Source organism: Oryctolagus cuniculus, chromosome 19 (assembly GCF_964237555.1).
Source record: "Oryctolagus cuniculus chromosome 19, mOryCun1.1, whole genome shotgun sequence".
NCBI classification, from domain to species: domain Eukaryota; kingdom Metazoa; phylum Chordata; class Mammalia; order Lagomorpha; family Leporidae; genus Oryctolagus; species Oryctolagus cuniculus.
Window position 1 is genome coordinate 51,677,352 of NC_091450.1, and position 19,358 is coordinate 51,696,709.

At 51.2% G+C, this 19,358-nt stretch overlaps 1 protein-coding gene across 5 annotated transcripts in view; it reads right to left on the reverse strand.

Moving 5' to 3' along the window:
• The window catches only part of LOC103347328 (uncharacterized), a 62,606-nt gene continuing 43,248 nt past the window's right edge, over positions 1–19,358 (reverse strand). For 3 of the 5 annotated variants that reach the window (XM_070064682.1, XM_070064683.1, XM_070064684.1), the window contains 20 exons: positions 19,029–19,210; positions 17,943–18,012; positions 16,618–16,799; positions 15,637–15,706; positions 14,602–14,786; positions 14,114–14,183; positions 13,090–13,271; positions 11,948–12,017; positions 11,087–11,268; positions 9,953–10,022; positions 9,284–9,465; positions 8,347–8,416; positions 7,363–7,568; positions 6,244–6,313; positions 5,256–5,437; positions 4,153–4,222; positions 3,084–3,265; positions 2,037–2,106; positions 1,019–1,199; positions 2–445 (listed from right to left, as the gene is read on the reverse strand). In XM_070064682.1, the coding sequence (XP_069920783.1) occupies positions 407–445; positions 1,019–1,199; positions 2,037–2,106; positions 3,084–3,265; positions 4,153–4,222; positions 5,256–5,437; positions 6,244–6,313; positions 7,363–7,568; positions 8,347–8,416; positions 9,284–9,465; positions 9,953–10,022; positions 11,087–11,268; positions 11,948–12,017; positions 13,090–13,271; positions 14,114–14,183; positions 14,602–14,786; positions 15,637–15,706; positions 16,618–16,799; positions 17,943–18,012; positions 19,029–19,210 (2,515 nt within the window). In that variant the 3' untranslated portion in view covers positions 2–406. Of the gene's footprint in view, positions 446–1,018; positions 1,200–2,036; positions 2,107–3,083; positions 3,266–4,152; positions 4,223–5,255; positions 5,438–6,243; positions 6,314–7,362; positions 7,569–8,346; positions 8,417–9,283; positions 9,466–9,952; positions 10,023–11,086; positions 11,269–11,947; positions 12,018–13,089; positions 13,272–14,113; positions 14,184–14,601; positions 14,787–15,636; positions 15,707–16,617; positions 16,800–17,942; positions 18,013–19,028; positions 19,211–19,358 lie in introns of all 5 variants that reach the window. The other 2 variants (XM_070064685.1, XM_070064686.1) reach the window with 2 other exon arrangements.

Here is a 19,358-nt window from a genome sequence, read left to right on the forward strand (position 1 = left end):
GAAAGTGAATATCCCCACTAAGATTCCAGAAGAGTCCCACAAGCCTTTCTAATGACACTCCCTCACTGTCTTGAGAGATTCTCATGCTCATCTTGAGTATATGCATTCTTGCGTTCACCTTAGAACTGCCTCCTTACTGTGCACTCCTAGCAGGTCTGCTTTAACCTGTACTCACATGGTATTGGACTATGTCTGGCTTTTTTCACTAGACTTGATGCATGTAGACACATCCTGTGGCATAGGAGCAATCTTGACTACAGTTATCAGAAGACACCTAGAATTCCAGGTTCCAGTGTTATACTAATCCATGTATTTGTGAGGTTTAAAGATTATGGAGCAAAATATTCAACCCAAATAATTAACAAAACCAAACTTTAATATAAATGGGGTACTGGAATGAACAGAGTCAGGTTTCATGGTATCCACCAGAGGAAGTTCTTAGCACCTGAGAGGGAGACAGAAAGAAATCAAATGAGAGTCTTGGTCAGGGCCTGCTGCCAGCCGAGTCTGGAGGGACTGCTCAGCAGTGACAGAGACTAGGACCAAACCTAGCTTGTCTGCAGTGCATGAGTTACTAAGAAAACCTAGAATCTACAAAACAATTCTAAGTCAGACATTCTGAAAACCATTAGACTTAATAGTCCAACAGAAAGAATACAGATTTTTTTCCCAAAACCCTCAAATGAGATATAAATACTTAAGAGTAAATAATTTGTTCAGCAACAAAAGTTTAGTAACAAAAGCTGGGGCCATGCCCCATCACGTGCTTCAGGCACATCAAGTGTGTCAGAAAGGGGGGCATAACCTGGGACTATGAGGCTAAGACACACCAGCCACACTACAACTGTGCTGCAAACTCCACCATGGGTTCTGCCTCTGTCCATCCAGATATAGCCCAGGGGACAGCCTGCCACATCACCACCTTTCCCTGCGGAGTAACAGCAAGCAGGCCTGAATCATAGGAGTCCACTCGGGCACTTTGACAGGTCTGCAGCAAGATTCACATCTAAGGACTCACCCAAAAAGCCTCAGCACAGCAGATGGGCTGCTGGGTTTTTGCATGCCAGGCCTCAGCCCAGACCTGGGCTGGGGCTTCAGGCTCATCTGCCCAATATCCACAGAGGAGGTAGGATCCATCATCCTTGAGGATAGGCACAATGACATCTGGCCCTTCCAGTGGGGGTGGATCTCCACACACCCTGAGGTGTGAATGCAGAGGGGAGGACGGAAGAGGTAGAAAAGATGAGGGCTTAGCACAAAGTCATTTAGTTCCAACCCTGTTCCACCAAACCTTCCTAGCAGTCCAGAAAGGTCTGTCAGCCAACAGGGAAAGGATCAATCTCTATGAGCCATCTGATCTAGATCCTCCCCTGGTGCAGACAAAGTGAGCCTTCACACAGATAGCTAAGACCCAGCAGGATGCAGAGAAGGATGGGACAGGAAGACAGAGGAGAGAAGGATGGCAGCCGAAGGGCAGAAGGCACTGAGGATCAGAGGGTTCTGTGTCCCTCTCCCAGCCCCCTGGGACAGGAAAGGACAAGCTGACCAGAAGCCTGTTTAGTTTCAGGGAGAAGAATCCCCTTGGTCTGGAATGCTTCCAACCAATGAAAGCAGTTTAACAACCAAGATGCCCTTGGCATTGATCCCATTTCACTAAGCACTGTGGAAAGCATTGGTGCATTGGACATCCCTGTCTTTATTGTTGTACTGCAGGGATGTGGATGAAGCACAAGCAGAGGGGCTGAGGGAGCTGCCAAACACTTTTTATGGAGGTGACATAAAAGTGTGGCATGAGGAATGTCCTCGGCATGACTGGACCCCAGGAAAACTTATGTAGGTTCCAAAGAGGATATGTAGTTGGTGACCTGCACAGTGTTTGTGACCTGCCTCAGCACATGGGGCTTTCAAGACATGGTCCACAGTCTGTAGGATGAGATTTGAATGGGAAAAATGGCTCATGGGTCCCTTTCTCTCCTCCCGTGTCTGGCATGCCAGATGTCCAGAGTAAAACACCCTCAACCCATCTGTAGATTTACCTCTGATTAGCCTCGGCCTGGTCTGCATGTGCCACCTTCCCTTCCTCCTCTTGTGATGAGGGCTCTTCCACTGCAAAGATGTGCAAATGGGGCAGGACATGGTAAATGAGATGACAAACAAAAGAGAAGGTATATTAAAGCTCAGGTACCACCCACAGTCACACAGGGATATCTATGCTGTCCAGCTGTGGCACTATCTTGCTTAGCAACAGCTCCCAAACAGGAGGACATGCCTGTTTAGACAGGTCCTCTGCCCAATAGTGGAAATTTCCCTCCCTGCTGGGCGTGTGTCCTCTCACTCATTTGGCATCCTGATCTTCCAAAAGTGATCAGCTGCTCTCAATCCCATGGCTATATGTTGTAAGTTCCAGGTGTGGGTTACTTTTTTAAAGATTTTATTTATTTTAATTGAGAGTTAGGGTTACAGACAGTGAGAGGGAGAGACAGAGAGAAAGGTCTTCCTTACATTGGTTCACTCCCCAGATGGCCACAACAGCCAGAGCTGCGCCAATCTGAAGCCAGGAGCCAGGCACTTCTTCCTGTTCTCCCATGCGAGTGCAGGGGCCCAAGGACTTGGGCAATCTTATATTGCTATCCCAGGCCATAGCAGAGAGCTATACTGGAAGTGGAGCAGCCAGGACTAGAACAGGTGCCCATATGGGGTACTGTCACCACAGGCAGAGGATTAACCTACTGCACCATGGCGCTGACACCCAGATGTGTTTTAAGTGATCAACCACACAATGGGGGCTCATCCAATCCTAAGCCATGGTGAGGGACTCCCAGACTCCTCCACCATGCCAAAATATGAACATGTGAACCCTCAGGGCTCCACACACACAGGAGCCTTTTGGTGCCATGCTGACACTGTGGTTCTTAGTAGATCCTGAGAGGCATGAGCCAGCACAGGCAACCACAGGATGGAATCCTCAGTACATTCCCTAGGATTCCAGAAGATGAGTGGAGTCAGAGCACCAGGCCAAGGTTATAGGAGTGCACTCAGGAGGTTTATCAGGTCTGCAGCTAGAGTCACATCAAAGGACTCACCGAGAATGGCCTCAGCACAGCAGATGGGCTGCTGGGCTGTAGGGTGCAGGGCCCCAGCCCAGGCCTGGACTGGGGCTTCAGGCTCATCAGCCCAATATGCACAGAGCAGGTAGGATCCATCATCCTTGAGGATAGGCACGATGACATCTGGCCCTTCCAGTGGGGGTGGATCTTCACCCACCCTGAGGTGTGAATGCAGAGGAGGGGACAGGAGGAGCGGAAAAGATGAGGACTTAACACAAATTCTTTCAGTTCCAACCCAGTCGCACCAAGCCTTCCTAGCATTTTGAAAACATCTTTCACCCAATAGGGATAGGATCACCCTCTAAAAGCCTCTGATCTAGATCCTCCCTGCTTCAGACACAGTGACCCTTCACACAGATAGGGCAGACCCAGCAGGATGTAGAGAAACTGGACAGCAAGACAGGAGACAAGGAGGTTGTCAGTAGAAGGCCAGAAGTCTCACTGGAGCACAGGGCTCACCGCCCCTCTCCAACACTCACCCCCCTTCCCCAGGGGGGACAGAAAAGGACAAGATTGCCAGAAGCCAGTTGCCTAGTTTCAGTGAAAGAGTCCCCTTTGGTGGAATTCTCACACCCTCCTAAAGCCCGTTAACACCACAGAGCACCTCAGGATGGTCCCCATTCCCTCAGCACTAAGGAGTGCATGGGTGCAGTGGACATTCTCTGTATCTACCATTGTACTGCGGGGTGGGGGGGCTGATGAGAGACAACCGACAGGCTGAGTGAGTGGTCATTCTCTCAATGGGCCACACAGAGGCAGTGGCATTAGGAATGCCCTGGCCTGGTGACTTTCCCAGGGAAACTTCTGCAGCTGTCCAATGGAGGCTGGACATGGGGCTGACGTGGAAAGTGTTTGGGGCCCACCTTAGACATGGAGCTTTCAAGAGGTGCTCCCAGAGTCTACTTGGAAGGAACTCTGAATGCTATAAATGGACTCCAGTTGCACATTGTCACCCCCCATGTCACGAATCTCCAGATATCCACACTTAAAAAAAAAAAAAAAAAAGAAAGAAAGAAAGAAAGAAACACCCCATCTGCAGATTTACCTGGGTATGGCCTCAGTCTGCTCTGCAGATGCCACCTCTATTTTCTCCTTCTGGCTGGAGGCATCTTCCACTGCAAGGAGGGCAAATGGGGCAGGACATGGTCAATGAGATGGCATGCAAACACATTCTCATAGTAAAGCCCAGGTATCACAAATGCCCCACCAGCTTCTGAGGACGCCTATGCTGTTCACTTAGTGAACAGGTGTTAGCAACAGCCTCACTCCCAGGGGACATGTCTGCAATGGCAAGTCCTCTGCCTACCAATGGAGAGCTCCCTGCCTGTCTGGAGTGTGATAGCCACAGATCAGGCATCCTGATCTTCCATGACGGGCCAGCCGCTTTCACCACGTGGCTCCTTGGTCTATGTCTGATGTGTCACAACAGGGGGCTCATCCCCACAGCAGTCATTGGTGGGGGACTCCTGGGCACGTACACCCTGCCACAGTATAAACATATGAAACCCACAGAGCTTCACACACAGAGCCTTTTGGTGTCATTCACACAGTGGCCCTTAGTGGATCCTGAGAGGCACGAGGCCAGCACTAGCAACCTCAGCATGGAACCCTCAGGACATGGCTCAGGGTTCTAGATGAAGAGTGACATCAACACAATTGGAATGAGAGAGACAGCATGCCCAGTTCATCGGGATCTGAGAAAGATATCAGGCTGAGAAGGTAACCCGAGTAGAGCTGTGGTGGCAGGCATGCAGTGTAATGGCATCTAGGGCAAAGGCCTCAAGGGAAGCCTGTCACTGGCCAAAGGTGCCCCACTCTTCCATGTGTAGGCTAGAAGAAACCCTTGACACATGCAGGAGCACAGGCTGGGGCCCTGCCATCACACTTGCCTCTTATGCAGCAACATGGTCAGCTTGCTTGTCAGAAAATGGAGCATCACCTGGGGCTCTGAGGTTATGAAATACCTGCCTACACTACATCCCTGCTGCAAACTCCACCCAGGGCTCTGCTTAGTCCATCCAGAAGTAGCGCAGAGTTCCTGCCACATCACACCTTTCCCCAGGGGTATAGAGCAAGCAGGCCTCTGTCACTAGGGTGCACTCAGGTGGTTTGGCAGGTCTAGAGCAAGATTCCCACCAAAAGACTCACCCACAATGGCCTCTGCACAGCAGATGGGCTGCTGGATTATAGGGTGCAGGGCCCCAGCCCAGGCCTGGACTGGGGCTTCAGGCTCATCAGCCCAATATGCACAGAGCATGTAGGACCCATCATCCTTGAGGATAGGCACGATGACATCTGGCCCTTCCAGTGGGGGTGGATCTCCACACACCCTGAGGGGTGAAAGCAGAGGGGAGGATGAGAGGATTGGGAAAGATGAGGGCTTAAACCAAAATCATTGAGTTCCAACCCAGTTCCACCAAACCTTCCTAGCAGTCCTTAAGGTCTGTCACACAATGGGGACAGGACCATCCACTAACAGCCATCAAAATGGATCCTCCCTTGATTCAAAGTGAGTCTCACAGGGACAGGGCAGACCCAGCAGGATACAGAGAAGGTGAGACAGGAAAATAGGAGAGGAGTCTGTCAGCCCAAGGCCAGAGGGCCCTCTTACAGCATCCTGGGACAGAGAAGAACAAGCTGGCCAGAAGCCAGTTGTCTAGTTCCAGGGAAAGAATCCCCTTGGGGTGCAATGTTCCCACCCAGATAAAGCTCTTCAGTACTCCAGACAGCCTCGGGATGGGTTCCATTTCCATCAGCACTGTGGTGCCATCATGCCCTGCACACTCCCTGTCTCACCATCACACCACAGGGATGCTGATGAAGGACAAGCAGAGGGACCAAGGGAGTGGCCCTCACTTTTTAGAGAGGCCACACAGAAGCAGTGGCATTAGGAGTGACCTAGACAGGTGACGGGTTTCCAGGGAAATTTATACAGGGGTCCACTGAGGGTAAATGGGCAGTGAGCAGGACAGTGTTACAGTGCAACTCAGCACATGAAGCTTTCAGGATGTGCATCCAGTCATTGTGGGAGGAAAACTGAATGATATAAATCACACGAAGGGCACATTCTCTCACCTCACCTCTGATATTTCCCCATGTCCATACTAAAACACCCTGAACACATCTGTCGATTTACCTGGAGGTAGCCTCAGCCCAATCAGCAGTTGCCAACATGACTTTCTCTTTTTGGTAGGTGGCATCTTTCACTGCAAAGAAATGCAAATGAGGCAGGACATGTGAAATGAGATACCATGCAAATGCGATGGCCTAGTAAAGCACAGGTACCACACCATATTCTAGCATCTTCCTAAGAAATGTGTGGTCACATGACCTTGGTCAGCCACTGCCTCACTCCCAGGAGGGCAGGCCTGCAATGGCAAGTCCTCTGCCTGACAATGCAGCCCTCCCTTTCTTGGGAGTGTTTCATCACACACAACAGGCATCATGATCTTCCACAAGTGGTCAGCTGTTTTCAATTATATGGGCCCTTGGCCTATGAGTTAGATATGTTCTAAGAGACCAACCAGACAATGAGAAGCTCATCCCAGGGGAACTCCAGGCTCACACACTCTGCTGCAATATGAATATGTGAAACCCTCAGAGCTTCACACCACTAAGACTTTTGGTGCTATGCAGACACTGTGTCCCTTAGTGAACCCCGAGAGGCAATAGGCCAGCACTGGCTACCACAGGATGGAGCCCTCAGGACATGGCCCAGGGTTCCAGATGAGGTATGGCATCACCACAGTAGGAATAAGAGAGACAGTATGGCCCTGTTCAAAGGGATGTGATTAAGATCTCAGTTCAGCAAGGTGACCAGAAGTATAGCTGGCCTAGTGGGCAGACATTGTCTTTGCAAATTGCTGGCCAGAGGTCTCACAGAGAAGCCTGCCACTGGCAAAAGGCATCCCACTCTTCCAAGAGGAGCCTTAGAAAAATACCTTGTCGCATGCATGAGCACAGGCTCATGGTGGATCGATGCCACAACATCTGCCTTGGGCACAGTGACACAGCCGGCTTTGGTGCCAGAAAGTGGAGAATAACCTGGGCTCTGAGGTTAAGAAACACCTGCCTACACTAAACAGTTGCTGCAAACTCCACACAAGGTTCTGCCTCAGTCCACCTCAATGAAGTCTAGTGGATAGCCTAAGATTTCAGACCTTTTCCAGAGTGTTGCAGAAAGCAGGCCAAGGGTTTATGGGTGTACTCCTGTGGTTTGGCTGCCCTGCACCAAGTTTCACATCAAAGAACTCACCCACAATGGCCTCAGCACAGCAGATGGGCTGCTGGGTTGTAGGGTGCCAGGCTTCAGCCCAGGCCTGGACTGGTGCTTCAGGATCATCCATCCAAACTGCACAGAGCATGTAGGACCCATCATCCTTGAGAATAGGCACAATGACATCTGGCCCTTCCAGTGGGGGTGGATCTTCACACACCCCGAGATGTGATGCAGAGCAGAGGCTGGGAGGGGTGGAAAAGATGAGGGCTTAATACAAGGTCATTCAGTTCCACCAACCCAGTCCCACCAATCCCTCCTAGCAGTCTGAAAGGGTTGTCACCCAAGAGAGACAGGATTATCCTCTAAGATCGATCTGATCTAAATCATCCTCTGGTTCAGACAACATGAGCCTTCACATGGACAGGGCAGACACATTAGAATGCAGAGGGGCTGGGACAGGAAGATAGGAGGAGAGGAAGCTGTCAGTAGAAGGCTTGAAGGAGGAGCACAGGGTGCTGGTGCCCACTCTCACAGCCCCCTGAGGACGATGAAGCACAAGCCGGCCAGAAGCAAGTTGTCTAGTTTCAGGGAAAAGATTCTCATTAACGTGAAATGCTCCAACCCACGGAAAGTACTTTAACAACCCCAGGATGGGTCCCATTTCTGTCAGAACTGTGCAGTGCATCCCTGTCTTTATCATCGTATTGCAGGGTTGCTAATGAAGGAAATGCAGAGGGGCTGAGGGAGTTGCCCTCAGTTTTTAGAGAGGCCACACAGAAGCAGTGGCACAAGGAATGACCTCAACAGGAGACTGGGCCCAGGAATATTTGTGCAGGTGTCCAAAGGAGGATAAGTGATGGCATCTGGCAGGATTTGGGGTCCACCTCAGCACATGGAGCCTTCAAGAGGTGCTCCAGAGCATTTGTAGGAAGAGATTTGAATGGGGCAATTTCTCTTCTCCCACGTCTTCCATCTCTAGGGGTCCCTAGTAAAGCCCCCTCAACCCATCTCTAGGTTTACCTCTGATTAGCCTCGGCCTGGTCTGCAGGTGCCACCACACCTTCCTCCTCTTGAAATGAGGGCTCTTCCACTGCAAAGATGTGCAAATGGGGCAGGACACGGCAAATGAGATGATAAGCAAATGTGAGGGCTAAAGCACAGGTACCGCCTACTGTCACACCAGATTCCAAGGATATCTATGCTGTCTGGTTGTGGTACTATCTTGGTTAACAACAGAACCAAACCATAAGGACATGGCTGTTTTGACAAGTCCTCTGCCCATCAATGGAAATCTCCCTCCCTGTCTGAGAGTGTGTCAACTCACTCATCGGGCATCCTGATCTCCCACAAGAGGTCAGCCACATTCAATCCCCTGGCTCTCTTAGGTGTCTCAGTGTTCAACTGCACAATTAGAGGCTCATCTGATCCTGCAGGCAATGTGGGGACTCCCTGGTTACTATCCTCTGCCATAAAATGAACATGGGAAACCCATAGAGCTTCCCACACACAGGCACCTTTTGGTGCCATGCAGACACTGTGGTCCTAGTGGATCCCGAGATGCACGGGGCCAGCATTGACAACCTCAGGATGGAACCCCCAGTACATGGTTAAGGGTGCCAGAGGGGAAGTGCAGTCTCCACCATGGGAACAAGAGAACAAACAGCCCAGTTCAAGAGCATCTGGTTAAGATCTTGGGCTGAGAAGGTAGCCAGGAGTACAGATTTCCTGGGAGAAATGGCAGGGTCATGGCACAGAGCTGGGGCAAGAAACACCTGCCTAGACTACATCCATGCTGCAAACCCCACCCAGGGTTCTGCCTTAGTCCATCCAGATGTAGCCCTGGGTAAAGCCTACCACAACACCACCTTTCCCCAGGGGCTTAGAGCAAGCAACTAGGGTCATTGGGATGCTCATAGTTTTATCATACCTGCAACAAGAATCATATCAATGGACTCACCCAAAGTGTCCTCAGCACTGCAGATGGGCTGCTGGGTTGTAAAGTGCCAGGCCCCAGCCCAGGCCTGGACTGGTGCTTCAGGCTCTTCAGCCCAATATCCACAGAGCAGGTAGGATCCATCTTCCTTGAGGATAGGCACGATGGCATCTGGCCCTTCCAGTGGGGGTGGATCTCCACACACCCTGAGGTGTGAATGCAGAGGGCAGGACAAGAGGGGAGGAAAAGATGAGGGCTTAACACAAAGTCACTCAGTTGCAGCCCAGCACTGCTAACCCTTCCTAGCTCTCAGAAAGAGTCTTTCACCAATAGGGACAGGAGCATTCTCTAAGAGCCATCTGATCTAGATCCTCCCCTTGTTCAGACAAAGAGACCCTTCACAGGATTGGGCAGACACAGCAGGATGCAGAGAGGATGGGACAGGAAGACAGAAGGAGAGGTCACTGTCAATAGAAGGCCAGAAAGCATTCTAGGAGCAGAGGGCTCTGGTGTCCCTCTCCCAGACCCCTGGGGCCAGCCTCACCACATGAAACTTTGAAGAGGTACTCGCAGAATATTCATGGGAGGAGATTTGAATGGTAAATATTGCTTATGGGGCACATTCTCTCCTCCCCATGTCTGCCATCTCCAGGAATCCATAATAAATAACCCCCACCCCATCTGCCGACTTACCTGGGTATAGCCTCGGCCTGCTCTGCAGATGCTGAGTCCCCTTCCTCCTTTTTGCAGGAGGGCTCTTCCACTGCAGAGAGTGCAAATGGGGCAGGATGTGGTCAATGGGATGACATGTACATGAGATGGCATAAAGTAAGGCACCACCCACTGTCACACAGCTTCTGAAGACACCTATGCTGTCAAGTTGTGGAACTGCCTGTGTTAGCCACAGCCTCACTCACAGGAGGACAAGCCTGGAATGGCAAGTCCTCTGTCTAATAATGTAGCCCTCCCTCCCTACCTGGGAAGTTTTTCATAACACAAAACAGGCATCCTGATCTTCCACAAGTGGTCAGCTATTTTCAACCATATGTGCCCTTGGCCTGTGAGTCAGATATGTTCTAAGAGATCAAACACACAATGGGAGGACCATCCCATGCAACATCCAAAGTGGGAGATTCCCAGGCACACACACTCTGCTGCAATGTGAACATGTGAATCCAACAGGGGCTCACAGCACTGAAGTCTTTCGGTGCCAGGCAGACACTGTGCCCCTTAGAGCATCCAGATAGACATGAGGCCATCACTGACTACTTCAGGATGGAACCCTCAATACATGGCTGAGGATTCCTGATTTGGAATGACATCACCACAGTGGGAACGTGAGAGTGTGACCCTACTCAGCGGGATCTGGTGGAGATCTCAGGCTGAGAAAGTAGCCAAAATAGCTGTCCTGGCAGGCATGCAGTGTCTTGGTAACCAAATGGGGCAGAGGTTTCACAAGGAAGCCTGCACTGACCAAAGGCATCCCACTCTTCAAGTGGAGGCCTGGAAGAAAACCCTGTCACATGAATGAGCACAGGCTCCAAAGCCCGGGCCATGCCATCACACCTGCTTTGGGCACAGTGACATGGTCAGATTCATTGCTGAGCATGGGGCATAACATGGGGATCTCTGGTTAAATAACACATGCCTAAATTAGTGCAGCAAACTCTACCCCAGGTTCTGTCTCTGTCAATCTAGATCTGCCCCATGGTTCAGCCTACCCCATCACAATCTCTCCCAGCAGTGTTCAAGAAAGCAGGACAGGGTCACCAGGTGCACTCAGGAGGTTTATCAGGTCTGCAGCTAGAGTCACATTAAAGGACTCACCGAGAATGGCTTCAGCACAGCAAATGGGCTTCTGGGTTGCAAGGTGCCAGAGCTCAGCACAGGCCTGGACTGGTGCTTCAGACTCATCAGCCCAAAATCCACAGAGCAGGTAGGACCCATCATCCTTGAGGATAGGCATGATGACATCTGGCCCTTCCAGTGGGGGTGGATCTTCACCCACCCTGAGGTGTGAATGCAGAGGGCAGGACAAGAGGGGAGGAAAAGAGGAATGTTTAACACAAAGTCATTTAGTTGCAATCCAGTCCCCCCAATCCTTCCTCCCCGTCCAAAAGTGTCTGTCACCCAACAGATACAAGATCATCCCTTAAGAGCCATCTGATCTAGAGCCTCCCTTGGTGCAGTCAAAGTGAACTGTCACATGGACAGTGCAGACCCAACAGAACACGGGGAGGATGGGACAGGAAGATAGAAGGAGAGGAGGCTGTAGGCAATTGTCAGAAGGCATGCTGAAGAGCAGAGGGCCCTGGGGCACCTCTTGTCAACCCCTGGAGACAGAAAAGGACAAGGGATGCTGATGAGGGACAAGCAGTGGGGCTGAGGGCATGGCCCTTCACTTTTTAGGAAAAGCACACAGAAGCAGTGGTATTAGGAATGATCTAGATAGGTGACTGGTTTCCAGGGAAACTTATGCAGGTGTCCAGGGGAAGATAACTGGGCAGTGACCTGGGCAGCAGTACAGTGTAACTCAGCACATGGGGATTTCAAGAGGTGTGCCAGGTCTTCCTGGGGAGGAGCAATGAATGTTTTAAAAATCTCACAGGGCACTTTCTCTCACCCCATTTCTGCCATCACCAGATAGCCATACCATACTAAAAACCCTGGAGCCAGCTGTCAACTTACCTGGACATAGCCTCAGCCTGATCTGAGGATGCCCCCTTGACTTTCTCCTTTTTGTTTGAGGAGTCTTCCACTGCAAAGGAGTGCAAATGGGGCAGGGCATGGTAAATGAGATGACATGCAAATGCAACGGGCTAGTAAGGCACAGGTATCACAACTGTCCCACCATATTCGGAGTAAATCTGTACTGTCTGGTTGTGGCACAGCCTTGGATAGTGACAGCCTAATTCACAGGAGGACATGCCAGTAATGCTCAAATCCTCTGACTAACAATGCTGCTCTACCTCCTTTTGGGGGAGTGTTTCACAACACACAACAAGAACCTTAACCTTCCCAATTGGTCAGCCATTTTCAACGTTTTGTGTCCTTGGCCTGTGGGTCAGATATGTTCTAAGAGACCAAACACACAATGGGAGGACTGTCCCATGCAACAGCCAATGTGGGAGGCTCCCAGGCTCACACACTCTGCTGCAATATGAACATGGGAAACCCAGGGAGCTTCACACCACTGAAGTCTTTTGGTGCCATGCAGACACCGTGCCCCTTAGTGAATCCTGAGAGGCTCGAGGCCAGCACGGGTAATTTCAGATAGAACCCTTAGTACATGGTCCTGGGCTTCAGATAAGGGGTGATGTTACACAAAGGAAATAAGAGAGACAGTGTGGTCCTGTTTAGGGGGGTGTGGTTAAGAACTCAGGCTGAGAAGGTAAGCCAAGACTACAGCTGTCCTGGCAGGCATGCAGTATCTTAGCCATGGTTGGGGCAGAGGTCTCACAGGGAAGCCTACAACTGGCCAAAGACATCCCACTCTACCAAGTAAGGCCTAGGAAAAAACCCATCCCATGCATGAGCATAGTATATATCACTGGATCCATGCCACCACACCTGCCTTGGGTGCTGACATGACCGGCTTTGGTGCCAGAAAATGGAGCATAACCTAGGGCTCTGAGGTTAAAAGACACCTGCCTGTAATACATTTTTGCTGCAAATTCTACCAAGATTCTACTTCATACCATCTAGATTGAGCTAAGGGACATCTTACCAAATCAGGACATTTTCTCTGGGGGTTAGAACAAGCAGGCCAGTGTCACTGAGGTACAATCAGGTTTGGCAGGTCTGAAGCACGATCAAATCAAAGGACTCACCCACAATGGCCTCAGCACAGCAGAGGGGTTGCTGGGTTGTAAAGTGCCAGGCCCTAGCCCAGGCCTGGTCTGGTGCTTCAGGTTCATCTGCCCAAGATGCACAGAGCAGGTAGGATCCGTCATCCTTGAGGACAGGTATGATGGCATCTGGCCCTTCCAGTGGGGGTGGATCTTCACCCACCCTGAGGTGTGAATGCGGAGGGGAGGATGGAAGAGGTAGAAAACATGAAGGGTTAACACAAGGTCATTCAGTTCCAACCCATTTCCACCAAACCATCCTAGCAATCTGAGAGATCTGTCACCCAATAGGGACAGGACCGACCACTAACAGCCATGTGATCTAGATCCTCCCCTGATCCAAAGTGAGCCTTCATTGGATAGGGAAGACCCAGCAGAAGGCAGAGAGTATGGGACAGGAAGACAGAAGGAGAGGAGGCTGGCAGCCAAAGGCCAGAAGACACACTGAGGAGCAGAGGGCTCTGGTGCCCACTCTCAAAACCCCCTGGGGACAGAGAAGGACAAGCTGGCCAGAAGCCAGTTGTCTAGTTGCAGGGAACAGAATCCCCTTGTCGTGGAATGTTGCCACCCAGCTAAAGCACCTGAGCTCCCCGGACAACCTCAGGATGTGTCCTAATTACATCAGCACTGTAGCATGCACCCGGGCATTGGAATCCCTGTCTTTATGAATGTAACACAGGGATGCTGATGAGGGACAAGAAGAGGGGCCGAGGGAGAGGCCTCTCACTTTAATGGAGGCCACACAGAAGCAGCGGCATTAGAAATGACCTGGACTGCTGACTGGTTCCCAAGGTAACTATGCAGGTGTTCAGTGGATGTTGGGGGGAGTTGACTGGACAGTCTTTGGGGACCTCAACAGCACATGGAGGTTTGGAGAGCTGCTCTCAGAGTCTCTGTGGGAGGAGTTTTGAATGGTATAAATGGCCCTTGGGGCACATTCTCTCCTTCCTGTGTGCAATCTCCAGATGTCCATGCTGAAACACCCTGAACCCATCTGAAGGTTTACCTGGGTATAGCCTCCGCCTGGTCTGTAGATGCCAACTCCACTTCCTCCTTTTGGTGGTAGGGGTTTTCCACTGCAGAGAGTACAATGGGGCCGGATGTGGTAACCAGGATGATATGCAAATGAGATGGCACAGTAAAGCTCAGGTACTGCCCCCCATCACACAACTTAGAGACATCCATGCCGTCTAGTTGTGGCATTACCTGTGCTAAAAAGAGTGTCACGCCCAGGAGCACACGCTTCCAGTGGCAAGTCTTTGCCAACCAAAGGAGAACTCCCTCCCAGGGACTCTGAGGTTAAGAAACACCTGCCTACATGACATGTGTGCTCTAGCCCCACCCAGTGTTCTGCATTTGTCCATATAGATGTAGCCATGTGATTGCCTACCCATCACCTCCTTTCCTGGGGGGTTACAGCAAGTAGGTCAGAGTTCTTGGGGTGGTCTCAGGAGGTTTGGCAGGTCTCATCAAGATTCCCATCAAAGGACTCACCCACAATGGCCTCAGCACAGCAGATGGGCTGCTGGATTATAGGGTGCCAGGCCCCAGCACAGGCCCAGATTGGAGCTTCAGCATCATCATCTGCCCAAAATCCACAGAGCATGTAGGACCCATCATCCTTGAGGATAGGCACGATGACATCTGGCCCTTCCAGTGGGGATGGGTCTCCACACACCCTGAGGTGTGAATGCAGAGGGGAAGACGAGAGGGGTGGAAAAGTTGAGGGCTTAACACAAAGTCACTCAGTTCCAACCCAGACCCACCTAAGCTTCCTAGCATTCTGAAAGCATTTTTCATCCAATAGGGATGGGGCCATCCTCTAAGAGCCTTGTGATCTTGATATTCCTCATGTTCAAAAAGCACCTTCCCATGGATAGGGCAGACCCAGTAGAATGCAGAGAGGAAAGGACAGGAGATAGGAGAGGAGGCTGGGAGCAGAAGGCCAGAAGTCACACTGAGGTCAGAGGGCTCTGGTGCCCCCCCCTTATAGCTCCCTGGGGACAGAATAGGAGGACACACTGACCAAAAGCCAGTTGTCTAATTCCAGGGAAAAGAAGTCCCTTTGTGTGGAATGCTCCCAACCACCTAAAGCACTTTGGCACCCCAGACCACCTTAGTATTGAGTCCCATTTCCTGCAGCACTGTGGAGTGTATCCGTGCACTGGACATTCTCTATCTTAATTACTATACTGCAGGGATGCTGATGAGGGACAAGCAGAGGGCCGAAGGAGGGGTGCCTGACATTTTATTGAGGACACACAGGAGCAGGGGCATGAAGAATGACCTGGACAGTTAAATGGCTCCTAGGGAAACTTAGAGAGGTATCTAATTGAGGTTAAGGGGGTGGTGAACTGGACAGTGTTTGGGGCCCCCCTCAGCACATGGAGCTTGCAAGAGGTGTTCCCAGAGATTTCATGGGCAGAGCTTTGATGGTATAAATGACTCATGGGGCACAGTCTCTCCTCCCCGTGTCTGCAATCTCCACATGTCCATACTAAAACACCCTCAACCCATCTGTAGATTCACCTGGGGTTTGCCTCGGCCAGGTCTGGAGATGCCACCTCTCCTTCCTCCTTTTGGCTTGAGGCATCTTCCACTGCAAAGGAAAGCAAATGGGGCAGGACATGGTAAATGAGATGGCATTTACCAAAAAGAATTCCCTCCCTGTCTGGGGAGTGTGACACCCCACACATATCATCCTGATCTTACATACATAGTCAGTTGCTTTCAACCATGTCAGTCAATGGCCTTTTTGTCTGAATGTTTTAAGAGACCAACCACATGATGGAAGACTTGTCCCATTCAACAGCCACTAGAGGGGGCTCCCCAGCTCATACACTCTGCTGCCATATGATCATATGAATGCCATCGAGCTTCACACACACAGGAACCTTCTGGTGCCATGCAGACACTGTGCTTCTTGGAGGATCCTGAGAGGCACGAGGCCAGCACCAGCTACCCCAGGATGGAACCCTCAGAACATGCCCAGGATTCCAGATGAGGACTGCAGTCACCACAAAGGGATCAAGGGAAGGAATGGCCCAGGTCACGGGCATCTGGTTAAGGTCTCAGACCAAGAACATAGCCAGGACTATAACTGGCCTGGCAGGCATGCAGTGTCATGACACATAGCTGGGACAGATGTCTCACAGGAGATCCTGGCACTGGCCAAAGGCATCCAGCTCTTCCATGGGTAGGCCTAGAATAAACCTGTCATGTGTATGACTTCAAGCTGGGGCTATGCCATCACACTTGACTCTGGTGCAGCATCTTGGCTGGTTTCAGTGCCAGAAAGGAGAACATAACCTGGGACTCCAAGGTTAAGAGACACCTGCCTACAATTATTTTGTTCCCCTTCACCCAGAGTTCTGCCTCTGTCCATTCAGATGTAGCCATGGGACAGCCACATCACCACCTTCCCTGGGGGAGTTCCAGCAAGCAGGCCAGGGTTATTGGGGTGCAGGAGCTTTGGTAGGGCAACAGCAAGATTCAAATCAAAGGACTTACCCACAATGGCCTCAGCACAGCAGATGGGCTGCAGGGTTGTAAGGTGCCAAGGCTCAGCAGAAACCTGCACTGGTGTTCCAGACCCATCAGCCCAATATCCACAGAGCATGTAGGACCCGTCATCCTTCAGGATAGGCAGGATGACATCTGGCCTTTCCAGTGGGGGTGGATCTCCACACACCCTGAGGTGTGAGTGCAGAGAGGAGAGGAGGGTGGAAAAGATGAGGGCTTAACATAAAGTTATTCAGTTCCAACCCAGTCCCACTAAATCTTGCAAGGAGTTTGAAAGGTTGTTACCCAACAGGGACAGGATTATCCTCTAAGAGCTATCTGATCTGGATCATCCCCAGGTTCAGATAAAGTGAGTTTTCACATGGATAGGGAAGACTCAGTAGAACTTAGGGAAGACTGCACAGGAAGACAGAAGGAAGGCCAGAAGCCATGCTGAGGAGCAGAGGTCTCTAGCACCCATTCTCAGACCCTGGGGACAGAAAAGGACAAGCTGGCCAGAAGCCAGTTCTCTAGCTTCAGGGAAAAGAATCAGCTTTATGGAATTCTGCCACCCAGTTAAACTACTTTAGTATCCTCAACCACCTCGGGATTGAGTCTCACTTCTGTCAGCCCTGTGGAGTGTGTCGGTGCATTGGACATTCCCTGTCTTTATCAACATACTGCATCAATGTTGATGAGGGACACTTTTATTTTTATTTATTTTTTTTTGACAGGCAGAGTGGACAGTGAGAGAGAGAGAGAGAGAGAAAGGTCTTCTTTGCCATTGGTTCACCCTCCAATGGCCGCCGTGGCCAGCACACCGTGCTGATCCGATGGCAGGAGCCAGGTACTTATCCTGGTCTCCCATGGGGTGCAGGGCCCAAGTACTTGGGCCATCCTCCACTGCACTCCCTGGCCACAGCAGAGAGCTGGCCTGGAAGAGGGGCAACCGGGACAGAATCTGGCACCCCAACTGGGACTAGAACCCGGTGTGCCAGCGTCGCAAGGTGGAGGATTAGCCTAGTGAGCCACGGCGCCGGCGAGGGACACTTTTAATGGAGGCTGCACGAAACAGTACATTAGGAATAAATTGGACTGGTGACTGGTTCTGTGAGAAATTTATGCAGCTGTCCAATGGAAGTTGGAGAGAGGTGGCTGACCTGAACAGTGTTTGAGGCCCACTACAGCACAGGGAGCTTGCAAGAGTTGCTCCCAGAGTCTCGTGGGAGGAGCTTTCCATGGTATAAATGGCTCACAGGGCACGTTCCCTCCTTCCAGTGTTGCCTTATCCAGATGGCCATGATAAAACACCCTCAACCCATCTGTAGACTTACCTGGGGATAGGCTCGGTCTGGACTGCAGTTGCCACCTCCCCTTCCTTCTTTTTGTAGGAAAGGTCTTCCACTGCAAAAAGGGCCATTGGGGCCGGATGTGGTAAGTGCGATGACATGTAAATGAGATGGCATCATAAAGCTCAGGGGCTGCCCACTGTCACGGAGCTTCCAAGGATGCCCATGCTGTCTGGTTGTTTCACTGCCTATGCTAATAAGAGCCTCACACCCATGTGGACATGCCTGCAGTGGCAAGTCTACTGCCAACCCAAGGAGAACTCTCTCCCCATCTGGGGAGTGTGGTATCCCACACATTAGGCATCCTGATCTTTCACAAGGGGGAAGCAGCCATCAGCCATCTGGGTCCTCGGTCTATGTGCTCTAAGAGACTGACTGCACAACATGGGGCTAGTCCCAGGCTCATATGAGCACCCTGCCACAACATAAACATGTGAAGCCCATAGATCTTCACACACACTGGAACATTTTGATTTCATGCAGCACTGTGGCACTTAGTGGATCCTGACAGGTCAGCAGAGGCTACCCCAGGGTGGAACCCTCTGTACATGGCCCAGGGTGCCAGATGAGGAGTGATGACAATAGAACGGGAATGAGAGAGACAGCATGGCCTAGTTCAGGGGCATCAGGTTAGGATCTCAGGCCGAGAAAGTAGCCATGATTACAGTTCCCATCAGGCATGCAGTGTTATGTCACATGGTTGGGGCAGGGGTCTCACAGGGAAGCCTGCCACTGCCCAAAGGCATCCTGCTCATCCAATTCACAAGCATGAGTTAGCACAGGCTGCATAGCTGGAGCCATGCCATCACTCTGGCCTCTGCTACATAGACATGGATGGGTCCAGTGCAGGAATACAGAGCATAATCTGGGCTCTGAGGTTAAGAAACACCTGATGACACTACATCTGTGCTTCCAACTCCACCCAGGGTTCTCCCATAGTCCACTCAGATGTAGCCAGGGGACAGCCTCTCACATCACCACCTGTCCTTGGCAGGTTAGATCAAGCAGTGCATTGGGGTGCACTCAGGAGATTTGGCAAGTCTGCAGCAAGAGTCAAATCAGAGGACTCACCCACATTGGCCTCAGCACAGCAGATGGGCTGCTGGATTGTACATTTCACAGTCTCAGACCAGGCCTGGGCTGGTGCTTCAGGCTCATCAGCCCAAAATCCACAGAGCAGGTAGGATCCATCTTCCTTGAGGATGGGCACGATGGCATCTGGCCCTTCCAGTGGTGGTGGATCTCCACACACCCTGAGGTGTGAATGCAGAGGGGAGGATGGAAGAGGTGGAAAAATGAGGGCTCAGCACAAGGTCATTCAGTTGCAACCCAGTTCCACCAAACCTTCCTAGCAGTCTGAAAGGGTCTGTTAATCAAAGTGACAGGACCATCCTCTATAAA